Here is a 17960-nt window from a genome sequence, read left to right as displayed (position 1 = left end):
TTCCTGACACAGTATGTTGACAGGCTGACTAGAGGAGAGCACCTGGTACTAGGCAATGAGCCTGATCAGGTTTCAGGTGGGAGAGCATTTTGGAGACAGTGACCATAACTCCTTGACCTTCACCATAGCCTTGGAGAGGAATAGGAGCAGACGATATGGAAAAGTATTTAATTAGGGGAGAGGGAATTATGATGCTATTAGGTAGGAACACGGGAGCGTAAATTGGGAGCAGATGTTCTTGGGGAAGTGTACAGCGGAAATGTGGAGGTTGTTTAGGGAGTACTTTCATAGTGCTCTGGATAGGTTTGTCCCCTTGAGGCAGGGTAAGGATGGCAGAATGAAGGAATCGTGGTTGACACGAGATGTAGAATATCTTGTCGAGAGGAAGAAAGAAGCTTGCCTGAGGTTTAGAAAGCATGGATCAGACAGGGATCTGGAGAGTTACAAGGTAGCCAGGAGGGAGCTTAAGAATAGTTTTAGGAGAGCTAGAAGGGGGCATGAGAAGTCCTTTGTGAGTAGGATCATGGAAAACCCCAAGGCATTCTACACGTATGTGAAGAATAGGATGACCAGAGTGAGGGTAGGACTGATCAGGGATAAAAGAGGAAATGTGCCTGGAGTCAGAAGAGATAGGGGAGGTCCTTAATGAATACTTTGCTTCAGTATTCACCAGAGAGAGAGACCTTGACGTTTGAGAGGGTGACATACGACAGGCTGACATGCTAGGGCATGTGGACGTGAGGAAAGAGGATGTGCTGGAACTACTGAAAAACATTAGGGTAGATAAATCACTGGGGTGGGATGGGATATATCCAAGGTTATTATGGGAAGCGAGAGAAGAGATTGCTGCGGCTTTGGCGACGATCTTTGTGTCCTCACTGGCCACAGGTGTAGTGCCAGATGATTGGAGGATGGCAAATGTTGTTCTTTTGTTTAAGAAAGGGAGTAGGGATAACCCTGGGAATTACAGACCAGTGATTCTTACTTCAGTGGTGGGCAAATTCCTGGAGAAGATTCTCAGAGACAGGATTTATGGGCATTTAGAGAAGCATAGGCTGATTAGGGACAGTCAGCATGGCTTTGAGAGGGGCAGGTCCTGCCTCACAACCCTGATTTGAATTCTTTGAGGATGTGACAAAGCACATTGATGAAGGTAGAACTGTGGATGTGGTGTATATGGATTTTAGTAAGGCGTTTGATAAGGTTCCTCATGGAAGGCTTATTCAGAAAGTCAGGAGGCATGGGATCTTGGGAAACTTGGCTGTGTGGATTCAGAATTGGCTCACCCATAGAAGACGGGGTGGTGGTAGATGGAACATATTTTGCCTGAAGGTCGGTGACCAGTGGTGTTCCGCAGGGATCTGTACTGGGACCCCTGCTCTTTGTGATTTTTATAAATGATTTAGATGAGGATGTGGTAGGGTGGGTGAGTAAGTTTGCTGATGATACAAAGGTTGGTGGTGTTGTGGATAGTGTAGAAAGTTGCTGTAGGTTGCAACAGGACATTGATAGGATACAGAGCTGGGCTAAGAAGTGGCAGATGGAGTTCAACCCGGATAAGTGTGAAGTGATACACTTCGGGCAAGGTTAATGGCAGGACTCTTAGCAGTGTGGAGGAACAGAGGGATCTTGGGGTCCATGTCCATAGATCCCTCCAGGTTGCCACACAGGTCGATAGGGTTGTTAAGAAGGCGTATGGTGTGTTGGCCTTCATTAGTTGGGGTACTGAGTTCAAGAGCTGTGAGGTAATGTTGCAGCTCTGTAGAACTCTGGTTAGACCACACTTAGAATATTGTGTTCTGTTCTGGTTGCCTCATTGTGGGAAGGATGTAGAAGCTTTGGAGAGGGCGCAGAGGAGATTACCAGGGTGCTGCCTGGATTGGAGACCATGTCTTGTGAGGATAGGTTGAGCGAGCTAGGGCTTTTCACTTTGGAGAGAAGGAGGATGAGAGGTGACATGATAGAAGTATACAAGATGATAAGAGGCATAGATCGAGTGGACGGCAGGAGACCTTTTCCCAGGGCGAAAATGGCTAACGTGAGGGGGCATAATTTCAAGGTGATTAGAGGAAGGTATAAGGGGGATGTCAGAGGTATGTTTTTTTTACACAGTGTGGTGGGTGCGTGGAACGCACTGCCAGCAGAGGTTGTGGGGGTAAATACATTAGGGACATTTAAGAGACTCAGATAGATACATGAATGATAGAGAAATGGGGGAGCTATGTGGGAGGGAAGGGTTAGATAGATCTTAGAGCAGGATAATATGTTGGCACAATATTGTGGACAGAAGTGCCTGTACTGTGCTGTAGTTTTTTTAAAAAAAAGGCACCACTGGTCTTGGGAATGAAGTGTACAAATAGACAAACTGTAACTAATGGGTTACCACAAGGATTAGTACAGCTATTCCCAATCAATAATAACAATAACTACTATTCTGTATTTATTCCTTGGCATTGTCTTTTTATCTAAATTTGCTAGTGTTACAATGCTAAGCGATAAAGTTATGAGGAGGATGCAAAGGGACCTGGATAGGTTAAGTGAGTGAGCGAGAAGGTGAAAAATGGAGTATAATATAGAAATGTTTGAGATTATTCGCACAGGCAGGATAAGTAGTGTTTTTTTTAAATGCTGATGTGAAATTAGGAAACATTGGTGCACCGAAGGATCTGAATATATTGGTTCATGAGATGCAGAAAGTAAACTAGTTAAAGCAAGCAATTAGGAAATCAAATGGTATGTTGGCTTTTATTGTAAAGGCAGTACAAACATGAAAAATTCTTTGTAAGATAACACAAGGCTTAAGTAAGGTCTGTTTTGGTCTCTGCATCTAGAGAATGATGCACTTCCCTTGGACTCGATGCAAACTAGAATTACAGGATTGATTCTTTGGATGGTGATAATGCTCTATGATTAAGATTGGGGTATATGGTTTGGAATTTAGAAGAATGAGATATAATCTCATTGAGATACAATATTCTTCTTAAGACAATTTAGGATGGGTAATAACTGTTGGTCTAGTCAGCAATGGCAAGATCCCTAAAATGTTCGATTTTAGCAGAATAGATACCTAGAGGCTATATCCTGTGGTTGGAGGGTCCAAAATAGGGAATCAGCCTTTTAGGACAGATGAGAAATTTCAATGACAGAATATTTTCTAGGCTGAGGTGGATCGATTTTTGAATACTAATGGGATCAGCGGACAGGATCAGCCAAGGTTTTATTAAATAGTGGGAGATGTTGATGTTCAAAGAGACCTGGATATCCTTGTACATAAATTGCTGAAAGATAAAATGCGGGTGCAGCAGACAATTAGGACTCCAAGTAACATGTTAACCTTGTTTGCAAGAGGATTTGAGTACAAGAGTAAAGATGTTTTATTATAATTAGCTAGGGCTAGGTGAGACCACAACTGGAGTATTGTGTACCATCTTCAGTCTCGCTTACTAAAGAAAAGATATGCTTGCTATAAAGAGTGCAGCAAAGATGCACTGGACTGTGGTGGCAGATCTCTCAAATGAGGAAAGATTGAGTGGGCTAAGCCTGTAGTCTCCGGAGATTAGAAGAACGAGGGGTGACCTCATTGAAATGTACATTTTTTTTCTGAGGACTTGACAGGACAGATAGTTGAGGAGTCCAGAATAGGGAGGTCTCAAAATAAGGGCTACAATATTTAGGACTGAAATAAGCAGAAGTGGCTTGATGCAGGAGGGTGGTTAAGGCTGTGGAGGTTCAGTCATTGATTCTATTCAAAATAGAGATTAGTAGTTGTGGATATTAGAAGAATCAAGGGGAAGTGGGGACAGGGCAGGAAAATGTTGACAGAAGATCAGCCATGATCTTGTTCTCTGGTAGAATAAGCTTGAGGGGGTGAATGGCCCACTCTTGTTCTTATTTCTTATGATCCCACCAACGAGATAAACACTTTATGTCTGTGAGGAGAGGAAAAATATTTAAACACTTTTTGATGTTGTTAGAATTGTAGATAACTTTTTTTTTCTTAGGAGCTGGAGTACCAGAAGTCACAACCTGCACAGTCCGGTGACAAGTTTGCCTCTGTAGTGAGTCAGTTTATTGCCGTTGCAAGTTTTAGCTTCTCTGATGTGGAGGATCTTCTGTTGGAAGCTAAAGATCTGGTAAATATCATCAAAATTTCTACATGTTTTTGTGATTGTGTTCTTTGTATTTGAGTTTTTTTTTGAGGGATGGCCATTCTTCATTGGGCATGAGTGCCTTTTCTGGCTTTCTTTCCATGCACTCTTCAGTACAGATTTCTGTGTGTGAGTGGACATCCTGTTCATGGTCTGTATTGGCAAGGCTACAGGTAAAGGTTCATTGTTTCCCAACCGATCGTTGGCTGCTCTCTATGCAGGATATCTGAGATCAAAGTGCAGGAGTCAGAGATACTTCCTTGCACTCTGGTGCCATGTTATGTTCCAACATGGATCTACACTGCACTGCTATTTTAGTTGCCGAGTTTTAGAGTCAGATATTTGTTAGCAGACTCAGCACCAATAAAATAATTTGCCATTTCCTGCTTCTGTAGTAATGTAATTAAGACTGCTTTTCCTGGATGGTCTATCATAGGAAAAAAGAAATGATACTTCATGCCAAGATCTATGGTAATTCAGTAAATGAATTGTTCAATGTAAAAAGAACAGAGGTACTTAAAAATTACCTTCTTATCGTTCGAATTCCACCTCCTTGGTCCTTATTGTTAAAATCAGATTTTGTTAGAAAATTAGTTGAATTTAACTTTCTTCTCTATGTTTGTTTTAAATACTTACGTGTTTTAATCTTTCCTTTCAATTTTGATCTGCCTGTTTGGTTCTCTGACTTGTCTTGGGGGTAATATTCACTCTTTATGTAATGTCCAACTGAAAATATGCCTAGCACTGACCAAATATTCATTAGTGAGCTAATTTCTATTTTTGACCACCTGGTGTTTTTGGAATTTCTGTGGTTGTACATCCTTTATTCAAATGATTAACTACTTGTCTGGTTCCTGTGCTTAATAAAATGAATACGTTTACCTCAACCCATAAAAGTAATGTACAGATGGAACTAATAGTGAAACACTATGATAAGAAGAAAATAGCTACATCAAAGGAAGTTAGCAAATGAAAATTTTAACCAATAAAATATTTACAACAGTTTTATGATCTAAAATAAATTGTTGTGCACTGCAGTCTATTCTTTGTACCACTGTTTTTATTGGGTTCTCACTAAGTTGAGCAATAGAAGTGGGGAACAGAATAATACTAGGAAGGGTGGATGACGTTGAAATCTGGAACAGAAAATACTCACCCCAATTAGATTATGCTTTATTTGATGTCCAAGTCTTAGCATTTCTGTTTATGACACTCTTGTATATTTGCTGAATATCACAATGTGAAATGATGAGTGTGTGAGTTCTCTTTATTAGATCAGGAGCCAGGGTTAGTGCAGTGCCAGCTACTCTCGAATGATGCAGTCGTACCATAATTTAGATGATGGGTTGTGATGAGTTTTTTTCCTGAAAGTATAGGGGCCAGCGAAATCTTGGATAATTGAATCTGGCATCAGAGTAGAGCTGGGGAAAACAGGAGATTGACAGGAACGATGAAATCCCTGTAAAAGTTACCAAATTATGGGAGAATGGAATATGTCTACTGTTCCAAAAATGTCTTAATATTGGTGTTTTGCAAAATTTCCAATTTGTGCAATTGAGGTGATTTACTATGGATATCTTTGGAATTAAAAATGCATTCTAGGTTGGCATTCTATACTTGTACAAGTGCTTCAGATTTCAGCCTATGTATTTGAAACTGAACCCACATGAGAAATAAATGTTGTGGTTTTTGTCATAATTTTTCATAGGTACAACTGAAAATAAATGTGAACAGCCCAGTTTGAACAGTTTTATCTGCTGGGAACTTCTTTTGGTATTAATGCTGTTGTTATTTGTATATTTATCTGTAAACCAATTTCTGTTTCTCTTTCTCCACGAACTAGTTCAATAAAGCTGTAAAGCATTTCGGAGAAGAAACTGGCAAAATTCAGCCTGATGAATTCTTTGGGATTTTTGATCAGTTCCTCCAAGCCTTTGCAGAGGCCAAACAGGAAAATGAGAACATGAGGAGGAAAAAGGAGGAGGAGGAACGAAGAGCTAAAATGGAAGCACAGGTCAGAGGGTGTGAATTTCAAAAGATCAAGAAGACCCCAGTCCGGCATGTTATCAATAGCAGGTTTCATTGAGATTAATATTTGAAAGATGGTAGATGGAATTATCGTTTTATTTCAAGTTCCATGTACAAACCTTTTTGAAACTGAACTGATCTGGGTATTTTCTCAGGACTAACCTACAAAATAATCTTCATTTTATCCCATTGCATTTGCAATGTCATTAATGCAGTAGACTTCAGTCTCCTGTAAAATAGTACATTCACAAATAATTGGGTTTGGATGTAATAGGTACTTCAATCTGAAGGAGCCTTTGAAGATTACTAATGCACAGTTTCTCTCTAGATGGTCATTCTTGGTTTCGTCCACTAAATGCACAAGGTAGTTGCATCAGTGCCTTGGAATTGCAGCTGATGTGCTATACAACATCCTCAGTAAAATGAAGAAAATCCATGAGCAACCCTGACTTCCCAGTCATGGACATGTTGCAAAACCATCAAGGAAGCTTAAATTCCTGACCGATCTGGGATACAGCAGTCAGCATCTGTACCGTGAGCACAAATTTGCTACCTGGATGGAAGAAACTGCAGATTGCATCCAAATACAGGGAACAAATTGTAATCCCTGGCATTGCCTCCCTTGAAGATGGTGGACAGGCCTCAATGGAATGCACACAGCCATGGATAGTGAGGTCCATGGCTGTGTGCATTCTGTTGAAGATGTTCAATGATGCACCACAGCCATGAGCCCCAGATCACGGGACGTTGCAATAACTTGCACAAAATCCACTGCATGAGGCATTGACTGGATTGACAGACTGGACACTAAGTATGAAGCTTTTCATATCATATGAAAGAAGTGGAAGCTTACTGTACTTCTACTTCTGAAATTAGAACAGTAATAAATAGGAGCAGGAGTCAATGCAGTGAATTTCAGAGGGACATTACAGCATTCTGGGAGAATGGTATAATGCATTTAGTGCCATGATAGCAAATGTGTGATCACTTACCTGTGTGCTTATTTCTTTACTCCATTTGTAAAATACTCATTACCAATTTTGTGGAGTAATATGGGATTATTCATTGGACTAGCTTAGCTGGTCATCTTGGTTGGCATGGACTAGTTGGGTCGAAGGGCCTGTTTCCATCTGTATGACTGTACCCAGATTATTTATATATAAAAAAAAAATTGCATAAATGATGTTTACAATAAGAGATCCTTAGCAGCAGTGTAATTATGGGATCCATTGGAATACCAGTGAAACAGAAATAATTACTATTAATTACTATACTAATATGGGCATTAACAACTTGAGTAAAAGATCTTCAAGAAATGTTACTCCTTCCACTTGCTACTATTTCCTGAAGCTTATAAATAGTGGGTGATGGCTTTGGAGAGTCCAACTCTGGTACTTTCAAAATTATATCATACTTCCTACATTTTTAACAAAGAACAAACTCCAGTTGTCTTAAAACTAGACATTTTCAAGCTATTGCAAAGTAAGTTTTTGAAGACAGAATCTTCTAGGTCTAGTATGAAGCCAGATGTCGAACAAGTGGATTTTATGGTTTGAGGATCATTTACATGAAGTAAATGATTAACTCAGTCATATTGTTCACATCTGTTCATATCTTGGCATGTTGCGTTAGTTGCTTTTTGTTTTATTTTTAGTTTGCTCATGTGTTACATTTATAAATTTCCTGTTTTAAAATTGGCATAAGCTTTGATTACTCTCAACATAGGCTTAATGTGAGAGAAACACCGGGAACATAAAAGCAATTGGGTATTTCATCAAATGTGTAGTAGTTAGTAGAGTTATTTATCAGCTTGGTTATCAAGCATTTATAGTGTTCTAATTTCCCCCAGTTTTTTTTATTGTGTCTTTTTAGTTTCCTGCCACCAGACACACATTTATAAAACTGTATATTGGGTCAATTTGTTTTACCATGGGATTTGTAATGGGCAAATTAGGCAATTTGGATATTAATGTTGTTGATTAGATATTGGTTCTTAAAAAAAAAAGCTTTGTTTGTTTTATATCTTCCATGGCAAAGATTTAATGCAATATATTCCTCTGTCCCTCTGCTTCTCTTTTTTTTGTGGAGGCAAAATGATACTTTCAGTGTTTTTTTTTGCTTAATGAAGTTGTGGCTTGGCTGTGAATTTTACAATCTGCAATGCAAGGAAGATGATCTGCCTCCTCAGATTGAATCAATTGGCAGCTTTCACGAAAAGTTCTTTTTTTTTTCTTACCCTAGCTTAAAGAACAAAGAGAAAGAGAGCGAAAAGCAAGGAAAGCAAAAGAAGGTGGTGAGGAGGGAGGAGAATTTGATGACCTGGTTTCAGCTCTACGTTCAGGAGAAGTTTTTGATAAAGATTTCAAGCTAAAGCGCAACCGGAAACGTGTCAGCAGCCAAGTGACAGATGGGAGTCGAGAACGACCAGCTATGAAGCTCAACTACTAAGCCGTCATCAGTAGTTCAGAATTATGGCTGTGTAGCAGCCAGCTTGCGTGTTACTATCCTGTTGTGATCATATTCACCAATTATCCTGCCTACTGGCCCTATTAGTGGCTGCTGCTCTTCACAGCAGGCTCCTTTTCCTCTTTGTAGCTGGGTTTTGCATGCACCACTGTTAATGAGAACTTTATTTTACGTGGTGCTGAAGCACAGGAAACATTGGAGCATTCCTAGGATTTGCACAACTGATGAGTACAACTAGGTGTCTGTGATTTTGTAATAAAAATATATCCTTCCACAAATGCTTCACTACGTAAGCATTGCATCACAACCTCTCCATTTTGTTACCTAATGGATTAAAGATGGTGCTGATACAATAAGGAGATGTGTGGAGCTGATGATTATTTGGATGTGAATCTGACGTGAATAAAGCATGCTGGAAAGACGGTGTTGACTTAAATAAGTGGAGTTTAGAAGGAACAGTTTAAGTGTGTGTTTTGCTGAAGACCCTCGAACATCTGTGGCTTTTGACCTGGTTCCAAGGAATTGAATGATTTCCCTTGATCATTTTTTAAAACAATTCATATTTGGAAAATGCTTTATTTTAAACATCATTTTCTCAAACTATTTTCTTGACTGAAAACAAGTATGATCATGGAAATGCAAATATAGATGTTACCTTGGTGATATCCAGATCTTCTTTGCTTTTATACAAAACATTCCATAATTAATGGGGATGATAGGGTTCTCTAAAGGGGCAATGACATATTGAACCTTTATTCTTGCTGCTGGCAGCTCTACAGCAGGACCATAACCAGACACGAGATATAGTTGAAGTGGTTCTATTCAGTTATATTGGTGGAGGAGGGGTGGGAGGGAGGGAAGGGTGGTGTGGAGTGGTGGATTTTGACTAAAAGAAAAAATAAAAATGTGTGTACTTGAAACTTGAATATTAAATGACGTTCATTGTCTATCTACTTAACTGGCAACTACAGTCTGAAAATGGTTATTGTAAATGGACTGTGTGAATAATTAAGGACAATCAAAATCTACAGCCTATTTGTATTTGGGCGTATTTGGAAAGTGGTCTCAAACATTATATATATATTCAAGTACTGTAGCAAATACATCAAATTTTCTAGCCAAATTGTAAAGCATTAATTTGGTAGCAACTGATGAGCCTTCCTTTTCACTGTACAGTGATTTGATCCCTTAACCAAAGTGCCTGCAAACAGGTTTGTGTTTATGAATAGGGCTCACTCTTAGTTTTCTTATTCAGGCTCTGTTTTGTTTTAAAACTGTTTGGACACTGTACAGTTTAAACTATTGGCTAGGGGAAGTAAGTGTTCTGATTGGTCCTGTAAAGAGTGAGAACACAATAAAAGCATAGGTCTGACTCTGTGTATCTGTGTGTGTGTGTGTGTGTGTGTGTGTGTGTGTGTGCGTATGCACATGCGTCCCTGTGTCCTGTCAGACTTTGAATACATCACCTTGCTTTCCTTTCCAGAATGGAAGCGTGAAAGCAGTTCCATTGTGCCACTGTTATAAGAATGTTTTAGACTGGTGCTGGTTCAGGTAGAAGCTCGTTTGTTTCTTGGGTTTATTTGACAAATATTTTCAACAATGCCAAAAATGGTTATAATATTTGTAAACAAGAATGTACACTAAGGATCTCATTTGTTTGGTAATTTAGTGGGATGTCATTTAAAATAAATGTGAGCAGTCACAAATGCCATGTACCTTTATGACTTGTAAAATCCTTAATGGTAAAATGCAATAAAGTAGTTGAACAATTGTTTTCTGCATTGTGTCAAAAAGTAGTAGTTTGTTACAAGTAGAGCTACCACTAAATCTCCCAGGTCTTCAGTGCTGATGCATTATGACCCTGATTGTTAATATCACAAGAATGGATTCATGTGCCATATGCTCTGTATGTATTCATTATTGTTCTGTTGTGGATTAATAAGAAATTAAGCATTTTTAACATTTTGTTAAATGGAGCTTAGAATTTTCAGTGCAGCTATGAGCCTGCATGAGCACAGTTTTGTTTTATGTCAAAGCAGTCTTTATTAGGTTGAATAAGGATTTTGTCATGCCACATTGGTTTTATGCAGTAGCTTGATGTTTATAGGCTGCCTGATCAATTATGGGGAAAAACTTGAGTGGCTTGAGTTGTTTTTATATTTTAATATTATTTGGAAACTTTCATCAAAACCCTACTTGCAGATTTCCATATATTGAAGAATTTTAATATAAAATTTGAAGGAAGTTTTAGTAATCAATTTTTATTAATGGTTATGTGATATGCGATTAAAAGTAAATTTTGGAGTTTATTGACGAGCTGAATTGTGAACAATATTCTGTCTGTGTCCTGTAGACAACCATGTTACATATTAGAGAGGCAAATATTAACTACATTTAATTCAGTTATTCAGGAAACGTAACAAATAATCTGCTGGAGCAACTCTGCTCAACCTGCTGAGTTCTTCCAGCAGATTGTCTGTTGCTCCAGACTCCAACATCTGCAGTTTCTTGTGTCTCCATATAAGTTGTGGAGGTTGTTTAAAGGACTAGTGAGTCCTTGGAATGTGGTGTTCCCTGGCGTAATTGGAGCGGTCTTCTTGTCTGCCTTCAAAACGGAGCTGAACCAGGTCTTGATGGGGGCACAAACTGTATCATTTTAAAAAGTAAGTATATTAAGACATCTCTTGAACTGACTTTGCTTGCTCTGAGACCACATGGTAAATGGTTTCCTGCTTCAGCATTGCAGTTTAAAATAAAGCATTGCCTAGTATTTAAGAACCGTGTGGCTATTAAAATAGAATTGCAAACAAGTATTTACTTAATTTTGAGATGTGTATCACTTCTGAAAATGTTAGTTTTAGTCTTATGCAAATTAATGGAATAAAGTTCTTCCTCTTTCAGTGTGAAATGAGCTTGGAAAACGTCAGCCCAGCTAGTTGTAGCCATTTGAAAGGCATGATGATGATGAAATCTAGATGCTAAGTTTTTATTTTAAGTTTTGCAATATTACTCTAGTACTAAAGGAATTGAACGGTTATTGACTGCAAGGTTCCATCTTGGAAAATCATACATTTTATTGGGCTAACTTAATATGCATCTTACATCAACTAGGATCTTACTGAGACCAGTCTTTCCACAGAAAGAAGATTTTGAGATTCTTAAGATGAAGTGATCATACTACCAATCAGCGCGCACATTTTTAAGCACCAGCCCTCAAGGTTTTTGAGATCAAATGATAACTTTCTATCTGGAACTTGAGAATAGTTGTGTACTTCAGACCTGAAATTTTGAGACATGGTTAGAATCAGTTAGTCTAATAAATGGAATTTGTGAATAAACTATCGATTGCTTATTCCTTTGAAAATGTATAAATGAATCTAAGTGCAGTCTCAATTCAGGCATGGTGGTTTTAAGATCTAATTTTAACAGAGTTTGGCCATTATCAACATTGATATTTATTTTCCTCATGTCTTCAAAAAGAAACACAGGGTGGTATACAAACATAAATGGGGAAAAAAAACATTCATTAATCATTCATTATTTTGACACTGCCCTTGATCCAGGTTATATCCGTTGCTGCCTTCTGTACGGTTCTGGGGATGTGGCAAGAAGTAAAACTAAGTCTATTTTGGTTTTTGAAATGCATAACCCAACTTTTTTTGTGTGAAATTTGTATAACAACTGAGAATTTGTTTTTATTCCAATTGATTCAGTATGTATTCATTCCTTTCCCAGGATGTTTTCATTTTATTTACAATTCTAGAGTCAATCTGTCTCTTGCTCCCTTTACCTTCAGTTCATTTTAAGCATGTACATCTTTGTAAGTTAAAAGAGCTATAAAATGGTATTTCTAGTTCGGCAACGGGGTTAGGAATTTGCTTTTAAGTGGTGTGATCATTATCTATCATTGGATAGAATGCAATAATCTCTTGTGCTTTAAGTGTTAGATGTGACCAGCAGTTTATTTCCTTTGATTTTTTTTTACAGACCAAAGGCGTCCTTAAGTCTGTTTGAAACAAATGAATTAATTTAGTTTAGGTAAGAGGTGTATTGTAAATGAACTGTGGATGGTTTTACCTTGCAGTGTTTGAGTTGATCCTTGCTAGTTATGATATTGTGACAGCATTGACTTGAACATTGAAGTCTGCCTGAACTCTTAGATTAATACAGAATGAAGTTAAAATATCTACGTGTTACAAGTAACAGTGATGTGCCTGGTTTAGTGTGAGGAGCCCTGGAGATATTAACTACAAACAGGCTACTGGTAATCCTCCAGAGGATGAGTGGATACAGGCACGATGTGTTTCAGAGATGGCTGATGTATTTACAAAGAACCACATTTTCAAACCAATATTGTGTGTGGGTGTGCATTTAAAATGAGCAGGGGGGTTGGAATGAGCCATAGAAGTGTCTAGGGTGAAGCATCTTTGCCAGAATTTGTTGACATGGAGGAATACCCTGGCACCAACATTTTGGAATTGGTTTATTATTGTCACTTGTACCGAGGTACAATGGAAAAACTTGCCTTACATACAGATCAATTCATTAAACAGTGCATTGAGGTGGTGCAAGGTAAAACAATACAGAATGTAGAGTAAAGTGTCACAATTACAGAGAGAGTGCAGTGCAGGTAGACAATAAGGTGCAAGGTCATAACGAGGTAGATTGTGAGGTCAAGTTCATCTTATTGTACTAGGGAACTGTTCAATGGTCTTATGACAGTGGGATAGAAGTGGTCCTTGAGCCTGGTGGTACGTCCTTTCAGGCTTTTGTGTCTTCTGCTTGATGGGAGAGGGGAGAAGAGAGGATGTCCGGTGTGGACGGGGTCTTTGATTATGCTGTCTGCTTTACCGAGCCAGCGAGAAGTATAGACAGAGTCCCTGGAAGTGAGGCTGGTTTCCTTGATATGCTGAGCTGTGTCCACAACTCTCTGCAGTTTCTTGTGGTCCCGGGCAGAGCAGTTGCCATCCCAAGTTGTGATGCATCCAAATAGGACAGATGAAAGCAGGAAAATGAGATAAATGTGATTAGAAATGTTTACATGTGGAGGATAAGTGACGACACAAATTGTCTCTTTCTGTGTTGTAATTTCTACACAATTTATGCCTTCAAAGCAATGAGAGGAACCTCACTCACAGTATCAACCCAGGACCTTCTCAATGCCAGAGTTGTATTGCATCTTTGTAAGCAGAGCGTACTAGCAGGGGGATGCAGTACAGGTTGTCCTAATCTGTCAAAACAGCAAAGGTGTTTTCTAAGATCAAGGAGTACTGATGTTCATTCTAACAGAAGTGGGTGCCTCTTCATGGGTATTCCTCTGATGCCGTTGCGGTGTCATTACATGTAGGATGTAGGGATTATTGTTTTATATGGGGAGCTGTAACCTTCAGCAGAGATGTCTGTAATCAGAAGGCAAAGATTTAAGGTATGCCCTTTGGCTCGGAGATGATTTAGGTGGAAACTGAGGAAGAATACTTTCACTGAGGGTGTTTGAAATCTGGAATGCACTGCCTGAGGGGTGATGCAGGTAGATGTCCCAACGCTGCCAGAGTTCATGCTAGAGGCAGGTACAATTTCAATGTTTAAAAGACACTTGGACAGGTTCACGCATTGGAAAGGTTTAGAGGGAAAAGAGGCAAATGAGGTTAGTCTTGGTTGGCATGGACGAGTTGGGCCAAAGGGCCTGTTTCTGTGCTACGTATTTAAGGATCTATGAATTGCATCTCTGAGGTTTGGAAGAGCTGAATTCGAAAGCGTAATGATGAGAATTTGCAAAGTGCAATGGGTGTAATCCATTTTACCTGGGGTCTGGAGTAAGCTGAAATCCCCTTTAAAACCAGAATGGCCCTTTGAATTATTGTCTTTGTAATGTTACATTGAATTTAATGAGGTTGTTGAATGGTTTAGGGAGTTGAAAGGAAGGTAACTAAACATTGAAATTTTGAAGTCTCAAGTATTATAGAAGTTGCAGCTCAGAAACAGGCCATTCAGCCCATCTGCTCTGTGTTCACATTAATGATCCACATGAGCATCCTCCCACCTTCATCTATCTCTGTCAGCCTCGCCTCTTCCAGTCGAACCTCCCCTAAGTTTCTTCTGTGCTATTTACCTCAACTTATTGTGCTTGTGATTTCTACATGCTAGCCAGACTGTGATAAAGAAGTTTCTCTTCAATTTACTATCGGATTCATTGCCAACTATCTTGTATTTATCATTTCTAATCTTGGCACCCCACCCCAGAATCCACTGAAAGTGGAAACAACATCTTCATGTCTCTCCTACTGGTCTGCTTTTTAACTGGCAAAATCTCAGTCAGTTTACCTATCAGCTGCCTTCTAGATAAAGCAGTCAAGGTTGATCATTCTTCCCTAATGATGTACCCTAGTGTTTCCAGTTTCGTTGATGTAAATCATTTTTATACTTTCTACAGAGCTTCTATACTTGTATTATAGGAACTAGAATTGCATGCAGTACACTGTGTGGTCTTACCGAGAATCAATAGCTCCATTGTTTTTCAATTCTCTTCATGTATAAACATGTCTTGGTGCTTGTTTTATTTTCAATTGCCTTATTAACCAAAGTTTCTACTCTTAGTGAATTTTGTATTCAAATTTAGTTTTCTAATTCTGTCTGTTCTTCTTCCCCACATGGGTTATTGTGGGAGTACATGGCTTTCGTATTCTACCTGAAATTGCTTCACGAGCCCATCGTTGAAATATATTTGCTAATGTTTCATTTTGTTTGCAAGTTTATTAATATTCAATATTAACTATAATTATACTTTAGATTTTCAATGCAAATTGTGGAATAACAATTTTGTCAGTCTGAGATATCCTTTCCTACCAAATGAGTTGATTCTCATTTACTGCCACTGAGTTCCATCAGTTTCTTATTAGCTCATTCTACAAAAACGTTAATGTACCTTTGCAGTCTCCTTTTCATTCTAAAGAATTATCAAGATTAGATTCCCGTAAAGTGGCATTTATCTTGAACCAGCATACGGTTCATAGTACAAGATCAGGGAGTGAACAACTTTAGAATTGTATGTATGGAATCCTAATCAGTTACATAAGCTTGTATAGCAGCAGACAGAGCAGATAAGAGGGTGATCAAAAACAGCAGGAACTAACTGAGTTTGAATGGTAGAAAGAATGGAAAGGAGGTAAAATGTTCACTGGCACAGAGCTTAGAGGGGGATTGTGGGGAACGAAACAAGATTATTCTTTAAGGATTGATTAATTAATACCAAATCCCGTTTCAGAGTAGTGCCATGATTAAAGTTTGCAATGTAGAATGAATGACGATAAGGTTAGAGGAAATCCAACATAGTGAGTTGAAGCAGAATTGGTAGCTAATTGGATTTTCTTCATTGGCGGGTTTACCACCAGCTGTGTAATAAATCTGTTCAACCCAATGTCAAATCCTTGAGAATTTGCACATAATCATACTGTATGCACCATCACTTAATTCATGGTGGCCCAAGGCTCTAGTGGTAAATGATCACGAATTAGTGTTCTGCAAGGCAACCACCTCTTCAGAAGTGGGAAATGTGCCTTTCTTTTAGAAAAAGGTATGGCTGGGCCAGCTTTTGTAGGTAAGGTTTGGATCTGTCCAGCTGACAGTTTTATGGTCCCTTGGGCAGAGTGCTTCACTGCGAAGGATTGAGCCAGCTCCAGAAGGAAAGCTCCAGTTCCAGCAAGCACTAAATTATTCTCATAATTTTCTTTCCGTCCAAAGGAGATGACACATCTAAATATGAGAGTAGCACCGCCAGCTGAAGTACTGACAAGGCTGCAAAGAATTTAACTATAACAATGGTGTAAACAGTGGAAAACTGAAATTAATGAAAAATGAAAAATTTAACTTTCTCCCCTCTCAACTACTGCTGCCTGACCTGTTGTGTGTTTGCAGCATTTGCTATTATGCTGTCACAATTAAGTAGCCGTCCCTATGGACAGGGAGAGTAGGTATCAGCAGCATGGCCTGTTCAACCTGACAGCTCCCAAGTGGGCCTTCACATCCTCAGAACAGAGGGACGTGGAATATCTAAGGTTCCTGAGATCCAGTTTTCAGTGGCTCCTGGACCAAGTTTGCAAATTAAAATAAACGAATAACAATAAAAAAAAAACTTAAAAACATTTTGAAAATATGTTGATAATGTACAGGAAATTTTTCAAAGCAAACAGACTTTTTAAAACTTAACTAATAAAATGCAATTTCTCTGACTATTTCAGACTTCGAATGGTGGAGCATGCCACAGACAGATCCATTGTGCACCTTCTCTGAGATTGGGTGAGAAAAGAGGAAATTAAGCCCTGCAAGAACTTAATTCTTCCTGCTACACATGCAATGTGACCAGGTGTTGGGGTTGGAGAAGGATCTGCCAGTAAGTTTATGGAGTAGAAACTAGGCTAAAATATCATTGTCCTGCTAATTCTTCAAACATTCTGTTCATCAATGTCAGCAGCAAAAGCTTTTGTTATGGAGCTCTGCCTTTGAAAACCATATGTTTAACATTTTCAATTGATTTCTTCATCTTGTTCAAGCTCTATGTACTTTCCTCTCTGTCCTGCTATTAATCTCTTCACAATATCTAATATGTGCAGACAGGAAATAGAATATTTAATAATCTTCTTTCACTGTAGTTAATTTTTATTCATCATTGTAAGTCAGAAGATTGGATACCACTAAATGTTTCAATTGATCAAAGGGGCTCTGGAATGGCTTATCAATAGATTTGCAAAGTTCATGTCAGATCTTTAAGGAGGCACACGATAAAGGCTTGAACAAGGATAGCACAGCCTGATGAAACACCAACACCTGTTAGTTCCCCTGTAAGTTGCACTCTTTCCTAACTTGAATGTATATTGCTGTTCCTTCACTGTTGCTGGGTCTAGGTACTAATACTCCCTTACCAGTGGTGCAGTGGGATGCCTCAATGGTTAAAGAAGATGGCTCACCACCACCTTCGTGAGGATAATTGGAGATGGCTTATTAAAGCTGGGCTTGCCGGCAATTCCCACATGTTATAAATGAATACAATGAAGTTGTCCGGAGATTTTTCCTTCTCAAGGGGTTGGTAATACTATCAAGAAAGGAGGGTTGTGTACGTAACTTCACCATTTATTGAGCATCAAGAATATTGATTAACCTGAAAGCCCTTTATGACTTATTTTTTGCTTATATACTGAATAACTATTAACTTGTATTTACATTTTTTCAGGATGGGCAACACAAGTTTAATTAAATGTGACGTAATGATAAATAATAAAACTAGATTATCTTCCAAATTTAACTGTAGCAGTTAATCTCTTTTGC

At 38.7% G+C, this 17960-nt stretch overlaps 1 protein-coding gene across 5 annotated transcripts in view; it reads left to right on the top strand.

Annotated features, from left to right (window-relative positions):
- daam1a (dishevelled associated activator of morphogenesis 1a) overlaps positions 1-9479 on the top strand; it is a 130125-nt gene extending 120646 nt beyond the window's left edge. For all 5 annotated transcript variants that reach the window (XM_052022583.1, XM_052022584.1, XM_052022561.1 and 2 more), the window contains 3 exons: positions 4002-4133; positions 5992-6162; positions 8418-9479. In XM_052022583.1, coding sequence (XP_051878543.1) covers positions 4002-4133; positions 5992-6162; positions 8418-8624 — 510 coding nt within the window. In that variant the 3' untranslated portion in view covers positions 8625-9479. The remainder of the gene's footprint in view (positions 1-4001; positions 4134-5991; positions 6163-8417) is intronic.
- Positions 9480-17960: the final 8481 nt, after the last annotated feature.

The sequence above is a fragment of the Pristis pectinata genome, chromosome 1 (assembly GCF_009764475.1).
Source record: "Pristis pectinata isolate sPriPec2 chromosome 1, sPriPec2.1.pri, whole genome shotgun sequence".
Classification (NCBI taxonomy): Eukaryota; Metazoa; Chordata; class Chondrichthyes; order Rhinopristiformes; family Pristidae; genus Pristis; species Pristis pectinata.
This window is presented reverse-complemented; position numbering and strand designations above follow the sequence as displayed.